This window comes from Protopterus annectens, chromosome 11.part0, assembly GCF_019279795.1.
Source record: "Protopterus annectens isolate FY-2018-M chromosome 11.part0, PAN1.0, whole genome shotgun sequence".
NCBI lineage: Eukaryota > Metazoa > Chordata > Ceratodontiformes > Protopteridae > Protopterus > Protopterus annectens.
In genome coordinates, this window is record NC_056745.1 from 1,304,378,295 (window position 1) to 1,304,398,727 (window position 20,433).

At 38.8% G+C, this 20,433-nt stretch overlaps 1 protein-coding gene across 1 annotated transcript in view; it reads left to right on the top strand.

Annotated features, from left to right (window-relative positions):
* Positions 1-18,099, top strand: part of GTF3C6 (general transcription factor IIIC subunit 6) — a 472,341-nt gene extending 454,242 nt beyond the window's left edge. The window contains exon 6 of the mRNA XM_044088626.1: positions 16,674-18,099. Coding sequence (XP_043944561.1) covers positions 16,674-17,008 — 335 coding nt within the window. The 3' untranslated portion in view covers positions 17,009-18,099. The remainder of the gene's footprint in view (positions 1-16,673) is intronic.
* Positions 18,100-20,433: the final 2,334 nt, after the last annotated feature.

The window sequence follows — 20,433 nt, forward strand, 5'->3', positions numbered from 1 at the left end:
GCAAGGAAATTCCTGCAGGCTTTGGGCTACATGGCTTCTTGCATCCTGTTGATTCCAAATGCAAGGCTTCATATGAGAAAACTTCAATGGTACCTAAAGAGTGTATGGTCTCAGCATTACCACAGTCTGGACACAATGATTCCAGTGATTCCCTGCCTCCAAAAAGAGCTCCTTTGGTGGTCCAGGGCTTGTACTTTGAACGAAGGGAATCCCTTTCGTCTGCCTCAACCTTCTCAGATCATAACCACGGACGCTTCGGATTATGCTTGGGGAGCTCATTTTCTAGACATTTGCCAGCAGGCTCTTGGACAAAGAAGCATCTTCTCTGGCACATCAACTTGAAGGAAATGTTGGCAGTCCAAAATGCTCTTCTAGCCTTCCAGAATCTTTTGAAACCAGGGCCTCTTCTGATTCATACAGACAATACCACAGTCATGTGGTACATAAACAAGCAAGGGGGCTCTCTTACCCCCTTTGCAGACTAGCCATGAATTTATGGGACACAGCTCTAAATCTGAATCTGCATCTTCAAGCTCAATTCATTCCAGGAAATCAGAACCTCTTAGCAGACAGCCTTAGCAGAAATCTTTTGGATCCTCACGAATGGATTTTGGACCCCAACTTATTCAGCAGGATAACTGCAGTTTGGGGTTGTCCTCAGATAGATCTGTTTGCATCCCATCTCAATCATCAGTTGCCTCTCTTTTGCACCAGGTCCTTCCACAAAACAGCTTGGAAAGTGGATGCCCTGTCATTCAGCTGGAGGAATCTTTCGGGTTATGCCTTCCCTCCTTTTCCTCTTCTGCCTTGGGTGTTACTGAAAATAAAACAGGACAAACCCAAGACTATCATTTTGATAGCTCCAAATTGGCCTCGGCAGTTTTGGTATCCAACTTTAAAACACCTATTCTTGGAACCTCCTTGGATTCTTCCTCTGATCCCTTCTCTTCTGTCCCAGCATCAGGGTCAGATGCTACACTCTCAAATCAAGACTCTATGCCTGGCAGCTTGGCTCTACAAGGACCTTTGATTCCTTCTTCTCTTCCCAAACAAGTTTTGGATGTTCTTTTAGAAGCTAGGCGGCCTAGCACTAGAAAATCTTATGCTTCAAAATGGAAAAGATTTTGTATTTGGATGCAGGATCAAGGTTCTGATCCTCTTTTGCCTAATGTTTCCTCCATTTTACTTTATCTCTCAGACCTTTTGCTTAAAGGCCTTTCCTTTTCCTCCATCAAAATTCATGCTTCTGCTATCTCGGCTCATTTCAACACTGATCCTCCCATCTTTTCTCACCAGCTGGTGAGACAATTTTTGAGAGGAGCTAGGAATCTAAGACCTCCCAGAACTCCTCCTGTTCCTGCTTGGGATCTTAATTATGTCTTGGAGAAACTTACTTTTCCTCCTTTTGAGCCTGCTGCGGCTTCGGATATCAAGTTCTTATCCTGGAAGACAGCTATCTTATTGGCATTGACTTCTGCCAGAAGGGTTTCAGAGTTGCAAGCTCTCATGGCTGTGGAACCATATATTATCTTCCACCAAGACAGAGTTTCCTTGAGGACCAATCCTACATTTATGCCTAAGGTGATTTCTAAACTGGCTCTAAATCAGACTATTCACCTTCTTACCTTCTTTCCAAATCCTCAAAATAAAGGGGAAAGGATCTTACATTCATTGGACGTACACAGACAACTACGATTTTACCTGGACAAAACTAAAGATTTCAGAAAATCTGATCAATTGCTTATCTGTTATGCCTCCAGTTCTCTAGGCAAGGCTATTTCTAAACAAACTATTTCCAAATGGATTGCTCATGGAATAAGGTTTTGTTACTCTCAGTATGGGAAACAGATTCCAGGTACTGTTAGAAGTCATTCTACTAGAGCAGCTGCCACTTCAGCAGCTTTTCTCAGAGGAGTTCCTACCAAGGACATTTTGGAAGCTGCCACCTGGAGTTCAGTGCATACTTTTTCTAAGCACTATAATCTCCCTTTATATTCTAAGTCTAGGGCAGGTTTTGCCTCTGCTGTCTTGCAGGGTCTTCTGGCTGCCCCTTCTTCTGCGTAACCTCCTCCCTCTCCACAGCTTTGGGATTCCACCCTACAGTTATGACTGCAACAGTGAAACACGAAGAACATAGTACAGTTGTGTACACCTACCATAAATGTAGATGTTCGAGTGTCTTCACTGTTGCAGTCGGTGTTTCCCTCCCACCTATCCCCTCTTATCTTCCTCTTCTTTTGTGGTATATTTGTGTTTTCCTTTTGGACACCTTTTGGTTATTTTGGGGGACTTCTGACATCTGGGGCAAGAAAGACTGGAGAAGATTGCGTCGGCTGTCAGCTTTATACCTCTGCGTTCTGATGTCAGGGTGCTGGCTGGTACAGCCGACGCCGGACCCAGACTTTGGGATTCTGGCCGACCTCGGACTGCCTGCCGGCAGGAGCACCCTACAGTTATGACTGCAACAGTGAAGACACTCGAACATCTACATTTATGGTAGGTGTACACAACTGTACTTTCCTGGGGTACCCCCCCAACCACAGCAGATTATTTTATGTTGATGTTTTGTAACACACCTGTAAAACTAACAAAAGCTAGTACAGCAATCTTGTATGCTTAATAAACCAGGTGGGTTTTAAGTCTTATTTATATCTCCTTTAAAATTCAAAGTTATCTCTAGTTATCGTAACAGTGTTTTATCAAGTAAGAGGCTTCACAGTTCCATTAAATATTTTACCACTGACATACTGTCCCTGACTTAGTTAAACCCAGCTGGTGGGTATTTTCTCCACTAAAACTAACAACTTAGCTAGCTTTAGGAACCTGCAGTACCTGTGGCTGCAGCGGGCTCCACAAAAGCTGTGGCTGGTTGGAGAAAAATAAGGAGGAAAAAAATGCATTAATTTTCTAATTACCCTGTTTAACCCGAACAGGGTTGTGGTATGACCCTTTTAGGATAAAGCTGATAATGAACATGAGCAAGGTAAGCACTAGAGAGATAAACAGCCCAGAGTGACTGATCTCACTGCATACCTTGGATTTTAAGAAAATTTTAAAAAGAGTTGATGCTTCCAGTCTTCAGGAGCTTTACTAGAAAGGGTCACCTAGACTCTGCTACACTTATGTTGTGAGGGAAAGGTTAGTTTGTTTTTTATTTGTGTATTGCCGTTTTCTATTTTGAATACTGTGATTTGATTTATTTACCTTGTGTTTTACTTGTATTCTGCTTTTAACTGCATAATAAAACTTGAAAAGAGACTGCAGCTCTGTCTGTTGTGAGTCAGGCAGAAATTTTTTCCACACCCGGTTAGTGTAGTGTTCTTAAACACCACTGTCTTTGTAGCTGCCTTCCCCTTATGTTAATTTAACTCATTTCCTCTCTGTTTTTACTGGCTTGTGTGAGTAAGCACAAAATTATAATTTTTGTGAAATCACTCCCTTTCAGCTATTTAAATTTATTGGCCATCCTACTGTATTCCGTAGTACCAGAATACAAAATTGACCACCCCCTTTCAGTCTGTCTTGCTGTTTTGTAGTGACTCCCAACTAAAACTTCACTTTTTAGACAGGTAAAACTTAAGTTACCTACTGTCACATTAAACTCCTCTAGTGCACTCTGCAGTGTTTAGGATAAACCATTTATTTAATCTTACCTTTAAGCATCCCTGTGACTAGCACTTGCTTTAAAACCTGCTGGAAAGCACTAGGAAGTCTTAAACTGATACAAGCACTCAACTCTCCTTGTTAATAAGGAGAAATTAATTGTAGGCACTAAACAGCCTATAATTGCAAAGTGCTTTACTAAGGTAAGGGAAAACAGCTCTTGTACTTTACAAAAAAGGATCAGCTTCCGGTGATTTCTTCTGTCCATTTGGTGAGTCTGGGCATGCTGGGGCAATGCAGCAGTTGCCTCATGTACAGAGACAACCCTGTCCGCCTACCACCCAACACTACAACCTGCGAGGGATGCACTTACATAGCTAAACTGGAAGCAAAGCTCTCTCCACCCAAGATTGTGCCAGACAGTCAAGAGGAGAACGTTAACACGCACACTACACCTCAAGCAACACATAGCCCTTCTAAACCCCCACCAACAACACCCACACATAGCAACACTAAACCCATATATGTGGAGGCCCTTAACAGTAACCTGCCCAAGCAACAAGGACCTCCAAAGCTGAAACGCAAATACCAATCACAACCAAAGTGTCACATAGCTCACAACACCAGTGTGCCACCCAGCAACAGCCCCTAAGGCAAGACAACGTACCTAACACTTTAGTCATAGGTGACTCTATAGTCAGGCACACTGATGTCCCACTCACCAGACTGAACAAGGAGAAAATTACAGTCAGCTGCCTGTCGGGTGCCAGGATCCGCAACATAACACATGCACTCAAGTCACTCCACAACAAGTACAAATATAACTCTGTCATTGTCCATGATGGAGTGAATGGCTTGAGACATACCTCCCTGGACTACATGAAAAGAGACATGGAAGAGCTCTCGGATCATGTGCCCTAGGCAGGTATGACCCTAGCCCTGAGTAGCATCCTGCCTTCACCCAGAATGATACCATAGTATAAGGACAAAATGATTGACTTCAATAATTGGCTAAGTTTCTGGTGTCTGCCTGGGATGACACGATCGACAGACCACGATGCTTTGCCAGAGATGGTCTGCACCTGTCGTCCCTGGGATTCAGGTTACTGACTAAGGCTCTTACCACCCGTATAGTGCCTTTTTTAGGCAAAGGACAAAACCACCACCGTAACAGGTACAAGCATGCAAAATCTGAAGGTAATGCTACTCAATGCTAGAAGTCTAAACCTCAAAATGCACTCTCTCGAGGCACTCCTAAAAATGGAGAACATCGATATCTATGCAGTAACTGAGACCTGGTTCAAGGCTCCAGAGAGCACCCCTGCAATACCAGGCTACAACTCTTACCACACTTTTCAGCCACCAAACTAGGACCGAAACACTAAAGGTGGAGGAGTGTCCATATTCACCAAGGATATTCACAACACCAGGCTAGTTGCCCAACACAATGCGTCTGAAATTCTCCAGGTGCAACTAATACTAGGTAAAACTGCAATCCAAATTGTAGCTTGCTACAGATCCCCTACCATGCCCCAAGATTCTCACTACATCTTTCTAAACATACCAGAAAATATTAATATACAACCAAACACCCTAATATTGGGTGATTTCAACTACCCTGCCATTAACTGGGAAAACTACTTGTGTACCAACACCTTTATCCAATGCCCTGGATCAACTAAACCTTAGTCCCACCAGGGGCTTCATTATCTTAGACCAGGTCATTACCAAAATGGGAAATCTATGCTCCACACCTGTCACCCCCTCGTTGGTCAGGTCTGACCATACGCTAATCACCCTTGACATACACATCCCATCCCCATCCCCCAGTAAGGAAACCTCCGTAAAAAACTTCTCCAAAGCCAACTTCATGCTACTCAAGTCTGAAGTGACAAACTTCATGACACCCATGCAGACGGGAACTGAAAGTTCGACTGCTGAATCCTACACTAAGGCACTGTACGAACACATCCACTCGTGCATAAATCGTGCCATCCCCAATAGAACCAAGATGCTCTCCTCCAAAAAGAGGAAGCCAATCTGGTGGTCCCCTGCCATAAACAAACTTTACAACAAAAGGAAGAAACTGTTGCAGAAAAGAGGAAAATCTCAGGATGCAAAAAACTCCCTTACCGGCCTCAGTAAGAAGCTGTGATCCCTCATAAAATCCTCAAAAGCTAGTTACGAAAATAAAATTGCCAAAGATTCCAAATACAACTACCAGGCATTCTATAGTTATGTCAAGAATCTAAATGGCAATGCTCAGATCTCCTCTGAGCTACAACAGATTGGCATTAAATATACTGATCCCAAGGATATTGCCAATATCCTGGCAGATCGATTCAGTGCAAACTTCACCCCCTCTCACCCCCTAAAGGACCCATCTCAGTACCGAAATAATTGCCAAATTCCAGTAATAACGGCCACACGGGTAAAAAACGCACTCTCCAAAGCTAAGAATACAGCATCCATGGGACCAAACAACATCCCAGGCTGTGTACTACATGAACTACAAAATGAACTGGCACCTCACCCAAGTATCATGTTTAATCATAACCTCACCTCAGGCTTTGTGCCCACTGAGTGGTGCACAGCTACAGTTATCCCACTGCACAATGGGGGATCCACCTTGGAATCTGGAAACTACCGCCCCATCAGTCTGACGAGCCTGTTCTGCAAGGCCATGGAACATATTATCATGGAACTTATAAACAAAGACATTGGCAACCTTCAAACAGCGGACCCCATGCAGTTTGGATTCGTGAAGGGCCAGTCTTGTCTACTGAACCTGATTGACTTCTTTGAATCAGTCTCCAGAGCCGTGGACAAGGGTAAGGTGGTCCACACAGCCTATCTGGACCTCGCCAAGGCCTTCGATACCATCCCCAACACTGGAATCATAGATAAACTTACTAAGCTGGGCATTAATCCCTATGTCACTCGATGGGTTACCAACTGACTTACTGACAGAACCCACACTGTAAAAGCAGCCAACTCCAAGTCCAGCTCTAGACAAGTGAGAAGTGGAGTACCTCAGGGTTCGTTCCTGGGACCGCTCTTGTTTGGCATCTACTTCTCTGAAGTACAGGCCAACACTAAGGGACTCTGGCTAACAAAGTTTGCAGATGACTGCAAAGTGGGAGCCATTATTGAATCCCCAAATGATGTGGCTGTTCTACAAAAGGGCCTTTCAGAAACAGATGCTTGGTGCAAGAGCCATGGGCTCAAGCTCAGTACCAAGAAATGTATAGTTATCCCCTTTGGGAAAAAATAGGTACCCATGAATTACCACATAGGTGGCAGTACACTAAACACTGAAAGTGTGATAAGAGACTTAGGGACACAGTGGTCTCACCTTCGATAACGACATCGCCGCAGCAGTCAGGAAATCCTTCTATGTGGCGCACCTCATCACTAAGGGCTTTTCATCCAGAAAAAAGGAGGTCATTGTCCCACTGTACTTATCCCTCATTAGACTCATTGTAGAATACACTGGCCCGTTTGGTATGCACCTCTTAAGACATCTGCAACAACTGGAAAGGCCGTAGAAATACCTCACTAAAAGAATCACAGGCCTAAAGCAGATGCCCTATGCTGACCATCTAAAAAAAACTCCACCTATACTCTGTCACATATCATGTACTTAGAGGCAATCTCTGCTTAACATACAAGGCCATGTTAAACCCAGAGCTTTTGGTCATGCTACACTTGGATCTGAACCGTGCCATTACAATGAACAAAACATGCTGGAGGGATAGGTTCTTGACGCAGAGACTCCACAGACTCTGGAATAGACTGCCCTTACATGTCAAGCAGAGTGCCTCTTTGGCCCTCTTCAAAAGGAACCTTGATGATTGGATGGGAGATAGGAAATTCACCTCAGGGATCACATCAGTCACCCTGCTAGACAGGGGTCCAGGGAAGTAAATACTGTGCGAGGAAATAGCCAGGCAGTTGTTATGGCTAGGCTTGTATAGGCCCTATGAGTGTTCTTCTCTTTCAGGGAATATTATAAATGCTGACATAACCAGATAGTGTAACTCAACTTCTTTGCCAAGAGTTCTAGGAAAAGCCGAAAATAGCAGCAGAATAAAGGCGCAAAATCAGAAACCTGTTTTAAATAGTACTCTAATTAACTTAAAAAGTTAATAGAACACGTTTTGCATCAACATTCTTTTTTAGACAATAAGTATAAAACTCTGATGTCTGGATTCATTGACTGTCTGTAAACCTGAATGATGTACCAGCAAGTAAAACCTTTTACGAAGGACAAAGCAAAATTATGAGCAAAATCAGGGAAGGGCTGTGAAATCAGAGACCATGACAGGTATGCATTACTCCTCATTGAGGTGAATAAAAGTGACTTAGCCCTGCTGCTGTTTGATGACTGCAAACAGCAGTCACTTATCTGGTGAGGGCAGTATTAGTGTTGCACACTGTATTTCTGTTTGCCGAAATAAGTGTAAAACTAGTATTGTTATAGCTTATGCGTGTATAAAAAAATATAAATATGTAACTTATTTTTTGTCTGTGCACACACCCAATAACGCCAGGACACATACTTCTGGTTATCCGTAAAAGTAAGGCATAAAGTCTATCACAGAACATTCAGACACTTAGATGTCCTAAGAGTCTGGTGGCCCCCACTCCCCAGAGTGTATACTGGATATGAGGGGGTCCCTTAATCATCCTTGACTGTGTATGTTGAAAGGATACAAGGAAAACTGAAGTTGAACAGCAACACTGAATTTCTTTCCTTAATCATAATTTCTCTTTAAGCCATCATTAGATGAAAAGGTGGTGTAAAAAGAAAAAAATATACCTTTAAAATAAACTTCAGAGCATATAGAAAGTGGAAAATCTGAAAAGTAAGGCAGAATTTGAGAAAAGGAAGAAAAAAGGAATGTAAATATTATGGTGATTCCAAGATGGAGGGAACAGAGGGGAGGACACTGGAGGGGTGTGCATGGGAGGGCTGAAGCAATAGGCCCAAGCTGTCATTTCAGATAAGTCCAGACCTGCACATAGAGGAGTTATTATGTACAGTGGATATAAAAAGTGTACACACCCCTGTTAAAATGCCAGGTTTTTGTGATATAAAAAAATGAGACCACAATAAATCATTTCAAAACCTTTCCCACCTGTAATGCGACCTATAACCTGTACAATTCAGTTGAAAACGAACAAACCTGTTAGGGGAAAAAATATAAAAAATAAAAAAACATACAATAAGCTGGTTGCATAAGTGTGAAACACCCTGAAACTAATACCTTGTTTAAGCACCTTTTGATTTAATTACAACATTCAGTCTTCTTGGGTACACACCTGCTATCAGAGACTCTGATTAACTCCAAGTAACGTTCAGCTGTCCTATTAGGATTTTCCTGACAATTACTCAGTTGCCTGCTACAGCAAAAGCCATAGTTCACAGAGAGCTTACAAAGCATCAAAGGGATTTCATTGTTGAAAGGTATCAGTCAGAAGAAGGGTACAAAAAAATTTCCACAGCATTGGATATACCATGGAACACAGTGAAGACAGTTATCAAAAAGTGGTGAAAATATGGGACAACAGTGACGCTGCAAAGAACTAGACGTCCCTCCAAAATTGATGAAAAGACCAGATGAAAACTGGTCAGGGAGGCTGCCAAGAGACCTATAGCAACACTGAAGGAGCTGCAGGAATTTCTGGCAAGTACTGGTTGTGTACTACATGTGACAACAATCTCCCATATTATCCATATCTCTGGACTATGGGGTAGGGTTGCAAGACGGAAGCCTTTTCTTACATAGAAAAACATCTAGGCCTGGCTAAAATTTGCAAAACAATACATCAAGTCTTCCAAAAGCATGTGAGAAAATGTGCTATTGTCTGATGAGACCAAGGTTGAACTTTTTGGCCACAATTCCAAAAGGTACGCGTGACGTAAAAACAACACTTCATATCACCAAAAGAAAACCATCCCCACGGTGAAGCATGGTGGTGGCAGTATCATCCTTTGGGGTTGCTTTTCTTCAGCTGGAACTGGAGCTTTAGTCAAGGGGGAGGGGATTATGAACAGTTCCAAACACCAGTCACTTTTGGCCCAAAACCTTCAGGCGTCTGCTAAAAAGCTGAAGATGAAGAGAAATTTCACCTTTCAAAACAACAACGACACCAAAGATGCATCTAAATCAAGAAAAGAATGGCTTCATCAGAAGAAAATTAAAGTTTTGGAATGGCCCAGCCAGAGCCCAAACCTAAATCCAGTAGAAAATCTGTGGGGTGACCTGAAGAGGGCTGTGCACAACAGAGGCCCTAGCAATCTGACAAATTTGGAGTGCTTTGCAGGGAAGAGTGGGAAAATATTGCCAAGTCAAGATGTGCCATGCTGATAGACTCCTACCCAAGAAGACTGAATGGTGTAATTAAATCAAAAGGTGCTTCAACAAAATATTAGTTTAAGGGTGTGCAGACTTATGCAACCAACTTATTGTACGTTATTTTATATTTTTCCCCAAATGGATTTGTTTTTCAACTGAATTGTACAGGTTATAGGTCACATTAATGGTGGGAAAAGTTTTGAAATGATTTATTCTGGTCTCAGTTTTTTTTTTTTTTTTGTATCACCCAAAACTGGCATTTTAACAGGGGTGTGTACACTTTTTATATCCACTGTATCACTGTTGCAACTAAATGCCAGTAACTGTAAATGTCCCTCTGTGATAAAGATGGGCCAACATATTATGTTATACAGGCCTGTTGTAATGTAAGATCATTGTAGCTACCGGTCAGTCTGTGTGTCCTACTCCTAAAAGTTTGCAGCATGAACTAAAAGGCTGCTTAGGAGGGGTGGCAGTGACAGAGTGATACTTAGACTGGAAGTGTCTAGAGACCCCCGACTTGACATTTGCTGGAGGCCTACAAAATGCTAACACCGGCCCTGGTACACACACACACGTATATATAATATACATATGCACACACGTATATATTTATAATATACATATGCACACACACACGTATATATACATATGTATATATATATATATATATATATATATATATATATATATATATATATACATACGGATTCACTTTATAACCTCGAAATGCTGAAATATCGAATTTCAGTATCTCGAGACTATAAAACTGAATTCACAAAACACCGAGAAACAAAAGCCGCGAAACCACATAACCAAAAACACCGCACACACTACACTAAACATACAACACAACACCCACATCATAACATAAACAAAAAAACAACACACATACACAACTCACACACACATAAGCGCCCCCCACACCCTCCGTACTTATATATACTAACTCCGAGATCGCACAAACACAACACAAAAGCTCACTCACACACGCACATTCTCCAATCCCTCACACACACTCTAACTCCCACTCAAAACCCTTACAAAACACTCACTTACCTGACATAACACCTACATCCAAACACGGCACTGCGCACCAACAAAACACAAACCTGGACATTACATAGCGCAACTTCATAACCGCGAATTCGACATATTTTCGACATACGTCAAATTCGCGATTATGAACGTTCGCTATTTTTAACATTTGACTTTATAGCTTCGAGATACTGAAATTCGACATTTCAGTATTTCGATGTTATAAAGTGAACCCATACATACATATATACGTGTGTGTGTGTGTGTGTGTGTGTGTGTGTGTGTGTATATGTATAGATATACACACGTGTTTGTGTGTGTGTATGTATATATATATATATATATATATATATATATATATATGTATGTATGTATAATATACATATGCACACACACACGTATATAATGTACATATGCACACACACACACGTATATATTTATAATATACATAAGCACACACGTATATATTTATAATATACATATGCACACACACACACGTATATATTTATAATATACATATGCACACACACACATATATATACATATGTATATATATACATACATATATATGTGTGTGTGTGTATGTATGAATATACACACGTGTTTGTGTGTGTGTGTGTATGTATATATATATATATATTTGTGTGTGTGTGTATATATACACACAGGCGCACACACGTATTACGTGTACACACATACACACACGCGCGCGCGCACACACACACACACACACACACACACACACACACACATATATATGTTATTTATACGTATATTGCAAAACAAAGTGCAGGGCAAGTAAATGGTCCCACTAATAAACAAGAAAATGTACAGCACAAAAGATAGTAAAACCAAACCACGGCCAGCAGTAGGATAAAAAAAGACTTTTAATGGTAAGCACTTTCGCAGCAAAACATGCCACTTCATCAGACAAGTCAAACATCACAAACTACACCTTTGAAAAAGCTTGTAGTCAATAAAATCAATGACATAACTAATTATACAAATTTAAAATCTGTACAAACATTTAAAGAAACATCACACTTCAAACATATCCATTATTCATCTCGCTAGGTCTCTAGCTTGTAAAACAGGCTTAAGAGAGATCTTGTCATTAATACCTTTGCCCATAATGGCTCTCATCCTAATTACCCATTCTAGTTCTACCATTTCAGTTCTATTCTTGATATCCCCACCTCTCTCATTAACAAAAAGCCTCTGTATAACCATAAACTTAAACCTATGTGTAGTATCATTCAGTATAATATGTTTTGCTAACGCATTTGTTTCTGCAGGCCTTGAAATATCATACATATGTTCCCTCATACGGTCTCTCAGTCTCCGATTAGTCTTTCCAATATAGGAAGATGAGCACTTTTCACAGTATGACAGATAAACAAGGTTAACACTATTGCAGTCAAGCTTGTACCCTGAACTCTAATACTTTACCTGTAATCAGGATGTTTAAATTTCTTGCTTCTATCTATTAACTGGCACAAATTGCATCTTCTACATGGGAATGTACCCATGTTTGCAGTATTTATTTCCTCTAGAGACTACTAGGATGGCATAATATTCTTTTGAGGGATTTTTTTATTTTTAAAGGCATACCTAGGTGTTTCCCCAACCATCGCTTTAATTCTCTCATCTGAGCATATAATACCCCAATTATTCTTAAAAATATCATGCATAAGCCTTATATTACTAGAATATGTAATAGGATTTCTTAATATTCTACCCAAAAAGACTGAATGTTGTAATTAAATCAGAAGGTGCTTCAGCAAAGTATTAGTTTAAGGGTGTCCACACACGACAAAGTATTAGTTTAAGGGTGTGCACACTTATGGAACCAGCATATTGTACATTTTTTATTTTTATATTTTTTTCTCCTAACAGATTTGTTTGTTTTTCAAGTGAATTGTACAGGTTATATGTCACATTAAAGGTGGGAAAAGTTTTGAAATGATTTATTGTGGTCTCATTTTTTTATGTCACAAAAACCTGGCATTTTATCAGGGGTGTGTAAACTTTTTATATCCACTGTATATGTGTGTGTGTGTGTGCATACATATATATCTATATATATGTATATAGGGTCTATATTAGGAGAACGAAATCCCGACTGAGCGAATCCCAGTTGAGCGACACAGAAAGAGCGAAAACCGCTAATATCGCAAGAATGAACGGAGATCACCATAGGGAATTCATCCCTTTACTTCAATGTAGTGCGATCCTGGAGTTGGTATATTTAAGTAGGGGGGTGCAGGGAGGCTTGCCCCCCTGCATAAAACACTTAGTGAGAGTTTACATGTTTTACCTGTTTAGTTTCTCTGGTTCGATATTAGCAGTTTTTGCTCTTTCTCTGTCAAGTAGCCTTCGCTCAGTCGGGTTTTTGTTCTCCTAATATAGACCCATATATATATATATATATATATATATATATATATATATATATATATATATATATATATATACATACATACATAAACACACATATACAAATATACACATTTATTTGTGTGTGTGTGTGTGTGTGTGTGTATGTATATATATATATATATATATATATATATATATATATAAAATCTTACACCAGATACCACTGCAACATATTTTAACCTTCTTTTACTGATTCTACTGTTTTTGTACTGCCTACAAATGCCAAGTTTTCTAACTTCTTTTTACTGATTATGTATGTGTGTGGGGTTATGAAGTTGATGTCTTAGTTCACAAATGACCAGCTGGACTCTTATACTTAACCCTATTTCATTTGATAAGGTTCATCCAAAAAGACAAACTTCTCAGAGTGATAGTCAGTCTCACAGTCCCCTCGTGTTCCAGACAAACTTGGCTTTTCTGCCTTTTCCTTTTTGTACTGAAGAAATTACTTTATCTCCAACCTTCAACAACACTACTGTCCCACCTTTCAGACCAGGTTCCATTTTCAAGTTCCTAAAGCTGACAGGCATGACATTCCTAGTTCTGTTAACAGCTAGCATTTTTGCTTCTTCTGAAGGGGTAGTTGCCATCATTTTGTTCTGTTCAACATCATCTAATCAACAACTAAAATAAACTGAACTGTTTTCTATCTGGACATTCAAAAAAGTGTTTTAACTCCTCACCGCCTATTCTTTCTGTTCTTTCATGTTTATCCAATGTATTTGACTCTGGTATCAGCTATTCTTCCATTAGAATTAATTTGGCTGCTGCACTGGATTTCCTGCTGAGTTAGACTCTTGTACTTTTTTTATTGTTTTTCAAAACTTTCTGTATGGTACCTTTCAGTTGAGGTCTTGTTGAAAAACTTATCCCTTTTTGGAAATTTATTTTGAAGAAATCGTTCTTTGAGATTTGGTCTTTAATTGTAGTCAGCTGGTTGAAGTAGGTTTTTGCTAAGGTTTCTGCCTCTATAAGTTGTATATCCCTGAGTTTCACCCCCATCCCTTACTTGACTATGACAACAGTGGGGTGTACCTCTGCATTTGGATACACTGACTCCTAATTAAATAGACTGCGTTCACACTTTCAGCCACCTGTTTCTTAGCTATCAAGTTTCTCTCCTAAAAGACATACTGGCTGCTACTTCTGTCAAAAGTTTTCAGAACTGCAGGCCCTCTGTGTCAGGCCTCTGTAATTCTCTTTCCACAAAAAGAGAGTGACACTCAGAATGAATCCATTTTTCATAGATATTCCAAGGCCACCAAGTGTCATGACCATTCATACCTTGTCTGTAACCACCCTCAGGCAGCTTCTCTTTTCTGCAGGTGGGCCATACAAGTCTGTCTTGTAGGAAATTTGTGGGTACTTATCCAGTCATCTAGTTTATGTTTAAAGGAATGTAGTGAGTCACACTGCTTAATGTGCCAGGGAAGTTTATTCCAGAGGTTTGGAAGGCACTAGGTTATAAACATGTCCCTCTACTGTATTTTATATATCTGTTGGTAAAGATTTGCGCCCCTGCATCTGTCATTGGTGGAGATGTTGGACTTGTGGAGAAACAAAAGGCCCAGGCAATCAAGTCTCTAATAGCACTGTAAAACAGACAGAGATCTCCCCTAAAATGTCTGTAAGATGCTGAATAAGGAATAAACCTTCCTGCCTATCTTGGTAGCTGAGAGACTTTAGGCTTGAGATCTTTTTAGTAAGGAACCTTTGGGCATTTCATTTGATAATAGGCCTGACCGATGCTGATTGTAAGAGAGTAATTACCTCTTTAGTCCTTAATGCAGTCTAGTTTCAGGACTTTTATATCAGTCACATTATGTCCATCAACTGGACACTGTCTGTAAAAAAAAAAAAAAAAAAAAAAACACTGGCGGCAACAAAGGCTATAGCTAGTATGCACAAACCTTGAAAAGAAAGTTGGCAAAAGTTCACCTTATTCTCTTGAATTAGTCAGTTAACCTACCTTTTCCTGAATATTTTAGCCAAGACACATGTTTTAGCATTGTAATTATGTTCACAAACATCTCAGAAGCTTTATTTGACTGAAGTAAGCAATGAAGTGTTGCAAACCAGTCAAGCATAGATTGCAAAAAAAAAAAATACACGTACTGACAAGAATTAACAGTAGTAGTTTAAGTAGTTCAGCTTCCTGTCACTAACTGTAATCTTAAAAATAAAGAAACAAATTAGAAGCCGGGAACAAATAGTAACTCACAGTACTTTATTAAAAACACAAAAGCAATTTCACAGTAGTATATGGATTTCATCAGAACCCTGATCTTAACGCTGTAATCCAAGAAATGTAAAAACTAAAAAAATAAAAAAAAAAACAATGTTGCAGAGTTTATCCAGGTTCACTACAGAATGGTTATAGACATGTTTCCTCCCCTCAGTTTAACAACATAACAATGCAGCTGTGTGCTAATGTTATCTTATATATTAAAAAAAAAATCTCACATTCTAGGAAACATATCAAAAAGCTCACATTCAGGCCTTTTAGCTAAGAACAAGTACACATTTGCAGTCACATTGGGGATACAGGACTTGCGCAACTTTAAATTCCAAGCGTATATGAAATGTGTGCAAAAGCAAATTTTGGTCAAACAAAACACAAGGAAGCATATAATGTCATAAGAACTCTACTCTACTGGGGATATTACAAAAACTGATCCCCTAAATGTCTGGGTTTCTTTTCAAAAAGAAAAGGTAGGCAAGAAAGCCTGTAAGATGTGTCCTGTAGGCCCATGCCCCAAGGAGTAACTGACATGCTGCCTGTGGAAAAGTATTCATACTCATATTAAAATACTTTAAATGAATTTTATTTTTCGTTAACATTAGTCAGTGAACAACAGTACAAGAGGAAGTAAAGTTTTTTCATACGTGGAATTTGTGGACCTGCCCTCACATCAGTCTGTAGTAATTTAGCAGAAAGTGACATAAGTTAATTCATTGCATCATTTGCCAAAGGAGTAGAAATAAATCCCACTTAGACTACATTTTCTTTTCTTGCAACTGATGTGCTGTTTAATACATTGGCGTAATAGCTAAAAACTGAGGTAGAGCAGCAGTTTGGGAGTAAATTAAAACACAGCTACCAGCAGTATGTGTGCTTATGCTACTTGCCCAGTCTTCACCATCTGGTTTTAAGAAACTTCATTATGCCTCTGCATTTGCATTTTATAATATTTTGAAAATATTGACAAATTCTGTTTTCATTTCATTTAGCTGGTGTGGAGATGATGCAGATGAGGGAAACTGTGGCTTTCCGTCGTCCCAACCAGATCTGCAGCTACAGCTTGCCTATCGAGAATGCAGAACAGGATACAGGCCAAGAGATTCAGGAGGGTGCACCCATAGACATACCAAGCCACAGTTCAGACTCTGAAGTGGAGGACAGTGAAGATGACTATGATGAGGATAATGAGGCTGCTGATGTGAATCATGAAGTAGAGAAATCAACTTTGGAACTGCAGGAGTCTGACCCAGAGAATCCAGATGAGATCTCAGAGTTTGAAACTTCTGCTAATGCTGGGGCAGACAAATCCAGAGATCCTGATTAATGAAGGACCCTATTAGTTTTTTTACTTTACAAGTTAATGACTCTAACCTATATGTGGAGTTTGAAAGTATGTTTTCCTGACCATTTTGTTTATAAACTGCAAAAAATTACCTGTACAGTATCTCACCAGTTTGTGAGAACATGGCCATGAACTGAAAGAGCGCAATGCATTTAATCCAGCAAATATCTGTCAGCAGGTGTTTATTAAAGTTTTAATAAATGGAGACATTTTGGAGTATAGTGATGAGCACAGAGTTTCTGCAGATGCCTGAAATCTGTTAACAGCCAAGACCTAGATGATCGACTGTTATCTTTTATATGGGCTGTCAGTGCAATTAAGTATGTTTTCATTTTCCTCCTTCAGACATTTCTCCCCAAACAGAAATAATTATTTTAGTGAAGTGAAGCAGGTGTTTCTAGCTGTACAACTAGGTAGATTCAGCAGTGATCAATTCCTACTGTTGGGCAATAGAAACTTTGCTTCCTTGCCTTATACTAGCATGGTTACTTGTTTGGCTGTTAAAATTTTTTCTTGCAATGTAAAAAAAAAGGTTTTCTTTCAAAATATACAGTAACCAGTTACCTTTTATTGTTTTATGAATGATTTCTTTAGGTATAGAAAGCATTGCACTTAAATTGCCAAAGGTTAAAAAAATGATTCTGAGATGTTGCATTATCAGAGTGCAGCTTCTGCTTGACTGCTGTGGGCAAACTACAGTAAACTGGTCTTGCAGCCTTGGGGTAAAGGTAAAAGTGACTGCCACTATGACTTAAGGCAGTATGTGCTTTTTGTCCTTTTTAAACAAATCAGACGTTTTTATTTTCAGGCAATCTTTTTTACATTTACTAGCTAGTGCTCTTGAAACAGATTTAAAATTTTTTTCTAAGGCAAGGACTTCCTAAAATGGCATTTTAGAATCTTCCTCAAATGACATTTTTGAGTATTGATCATTAATAACCTTTTGGTGCACTTTAGTGTAAGTGAGACACTCCTGTAGTTGAGAAAGATCATCAACATTTTACATTTTCCTTGAGTTATTCTGTGCTACATTTATTTGCGTTTGTGAATCATTAAAGTGTCCTTTTATTGTGGCTGCATCATATATTTTATTTGTTCTTGGTTGACCAGGTTAGTCCCACTAGGCTAGTAGCCTAATTTCAAGAGAAGCCCAAAGTGTTATTTATACTTCTAGTGGAAATTTGGCCAGGGCATCAGGGGGCTTCACCTACTCTGTTAGGAATGTGCTTGCCCCATTCCTAGCACTGTGGCAGCTGGGAGGATGGTGCATGATGAGGAGAGGTTGGCAGTAGGCACATAGCAGATGTCAGTGCTCGAAGAGTACCAGTAAGATTATGGAGGATTCAGTAGTTGTTTTTCAGCAAAACTTGTTTGCAAGCCTAAAAAAGAGGAATCTCTAAACAAGTCTTTTTTTATTACAGCCATCCAGATGAGAGGGTTGCAGGATGATGTATTGAAAGAGATGCTGATGCAGGAGGAGGAAGAAAATGAATTGGATGTTAACTAGGGAGATATGAATAAAATACAAAAAGAAGTAGTAGAGTATATTTGAGAAATTATGGCGAAATGGGAAGGAGATCCTATGCAAGAAAAAGTGAAAGAAGGTACAAGGGGAGTAACAGAAAAGAAAGAAAGCAGAGGAGAATGTGAAGTGGAAGTATGTGGTAAAGATTCACAATAAAGAGAAAAATAATTGGATAGGTATGAAGTTGGGGATAACTTAATGGTTCCTTTGGATGTAAAAGTCCAAGAGGTAAGAGCTTTTATTCTTATAAACTGAGACATTTTGAACATTATATTTGAGACTGTTCGTGCATTGGAAAATTTCATTGTTGAATATTTAGAAACAAGTGTAATCTTTGGAATTTATATGTAATCAAAGCACTTAACAGGGAAACACAAAAGATTCATGTACAGTTTCGGGCAGAAGTAAAGAGAGAGAGAGAGAGAGAGACGTTAAAAGAACATTTGAAGTGTTTATGCAATGAAGTGTTTGACACTGCAAATGTTTATGATAAAAATGGTTTAATGATTGTAATATTGTGTTAAATATCGAAAAGGACAAAGTTAGACATATTCCAAGTATGATAAATGTTGAAGGAAATGAGGGAGTGGTAAAATACTGGAGGCACCCAAAACATGTTTTTGTGGAAAAGGACTTCTGATAAATAACTGTGACAAAAAAATTATATTTGTGGGAAAGTAGGCCATGATGCAAGAAAATGTAAACTGAAATGTTACAAATATAACAAAATTAGGCATTTATGGCTGGATTATAAGTCTGAAAGGAATAAAAATGAAAGAGAAGGGAAAAAAAAGAAAACAGACCAAAGAGAGGAAATTTTAGAAGTGATGGAATTAGAAGATAAATTAGATAAAGAAGACTAACGAAAGAGAGAGGAAGAAATGTAGAAATGTTCTGAAATAAATGATGAGGAATATATAAATTGGGAAGCAGTAAAAGGGAAAAAAAGAATTGTATTGGTTAAAGGAACATAAAAATTTAAAGGGATGAACACAAATGAAAAAAAGAAAGGGAATTGATGAGAAATAAAGTTATAATTTCTAGAAATTTAAAGAAAAGGGAAAGTAATAGTTTGAGTGCTTTCTGTAAATATGAATAGTATTAAGAACATAGTGAGAAGGCTAGGAATTTTGGAATGGTGCAACAAATGTGACGTAATTGTACCGGAAGATAAGATTTTTAAGTGAAGAAAGATTATAAACAGAAAAATTATGGGGGGATAATTTGGAATTTGGGAAATGATCAGTGTTCTAGAATAGGAATATTTTGTAGAAATACAGTAAAATCATTAGATATAACTTTAATAAGAATGAGAAGATTAACTACTGTAGATTTAAAAGGGAAAGAACAAATATATAGAATTATAGCATTATATGCTTGTTTCCTGTAAAGAAAGATAAAGAAAGTATATTTCACCAGATTTTAGATTATATATTGATACATATGAATATTATAGTGCCAGGAGATTTTAACTGAGATTTAAGATGCAAGCATATAAACAGTGTAAGAAAAATATTAGAAGTCATGAGATGTGGTAAATTAATACTCTGTGATAAAAAATCATGGACATACAGAAGGGATACATACAGGACCGAAATAAATTACTTCATAGTATTAAAAGGATTAACTATATAAGAGGAGGAGAAGTAACTGAAACAGGTTTTTTTCTGATCATCTAGCAATATGGCTAGAGATAAAGGAAAATTAATATATAAAAATAGACAAAGGAATAAAAAGGCTAATTGAGAAAACATGGGATGAAGAATGAAATAGGTTAATACAGTTATGGAGGGATCATATTACGAGAGCATTTTATAAAAATTGGTCTGAATGGTGGATGATTTTTAATATAAAATATAAAAAAAAATGTTTCTTACAGTTG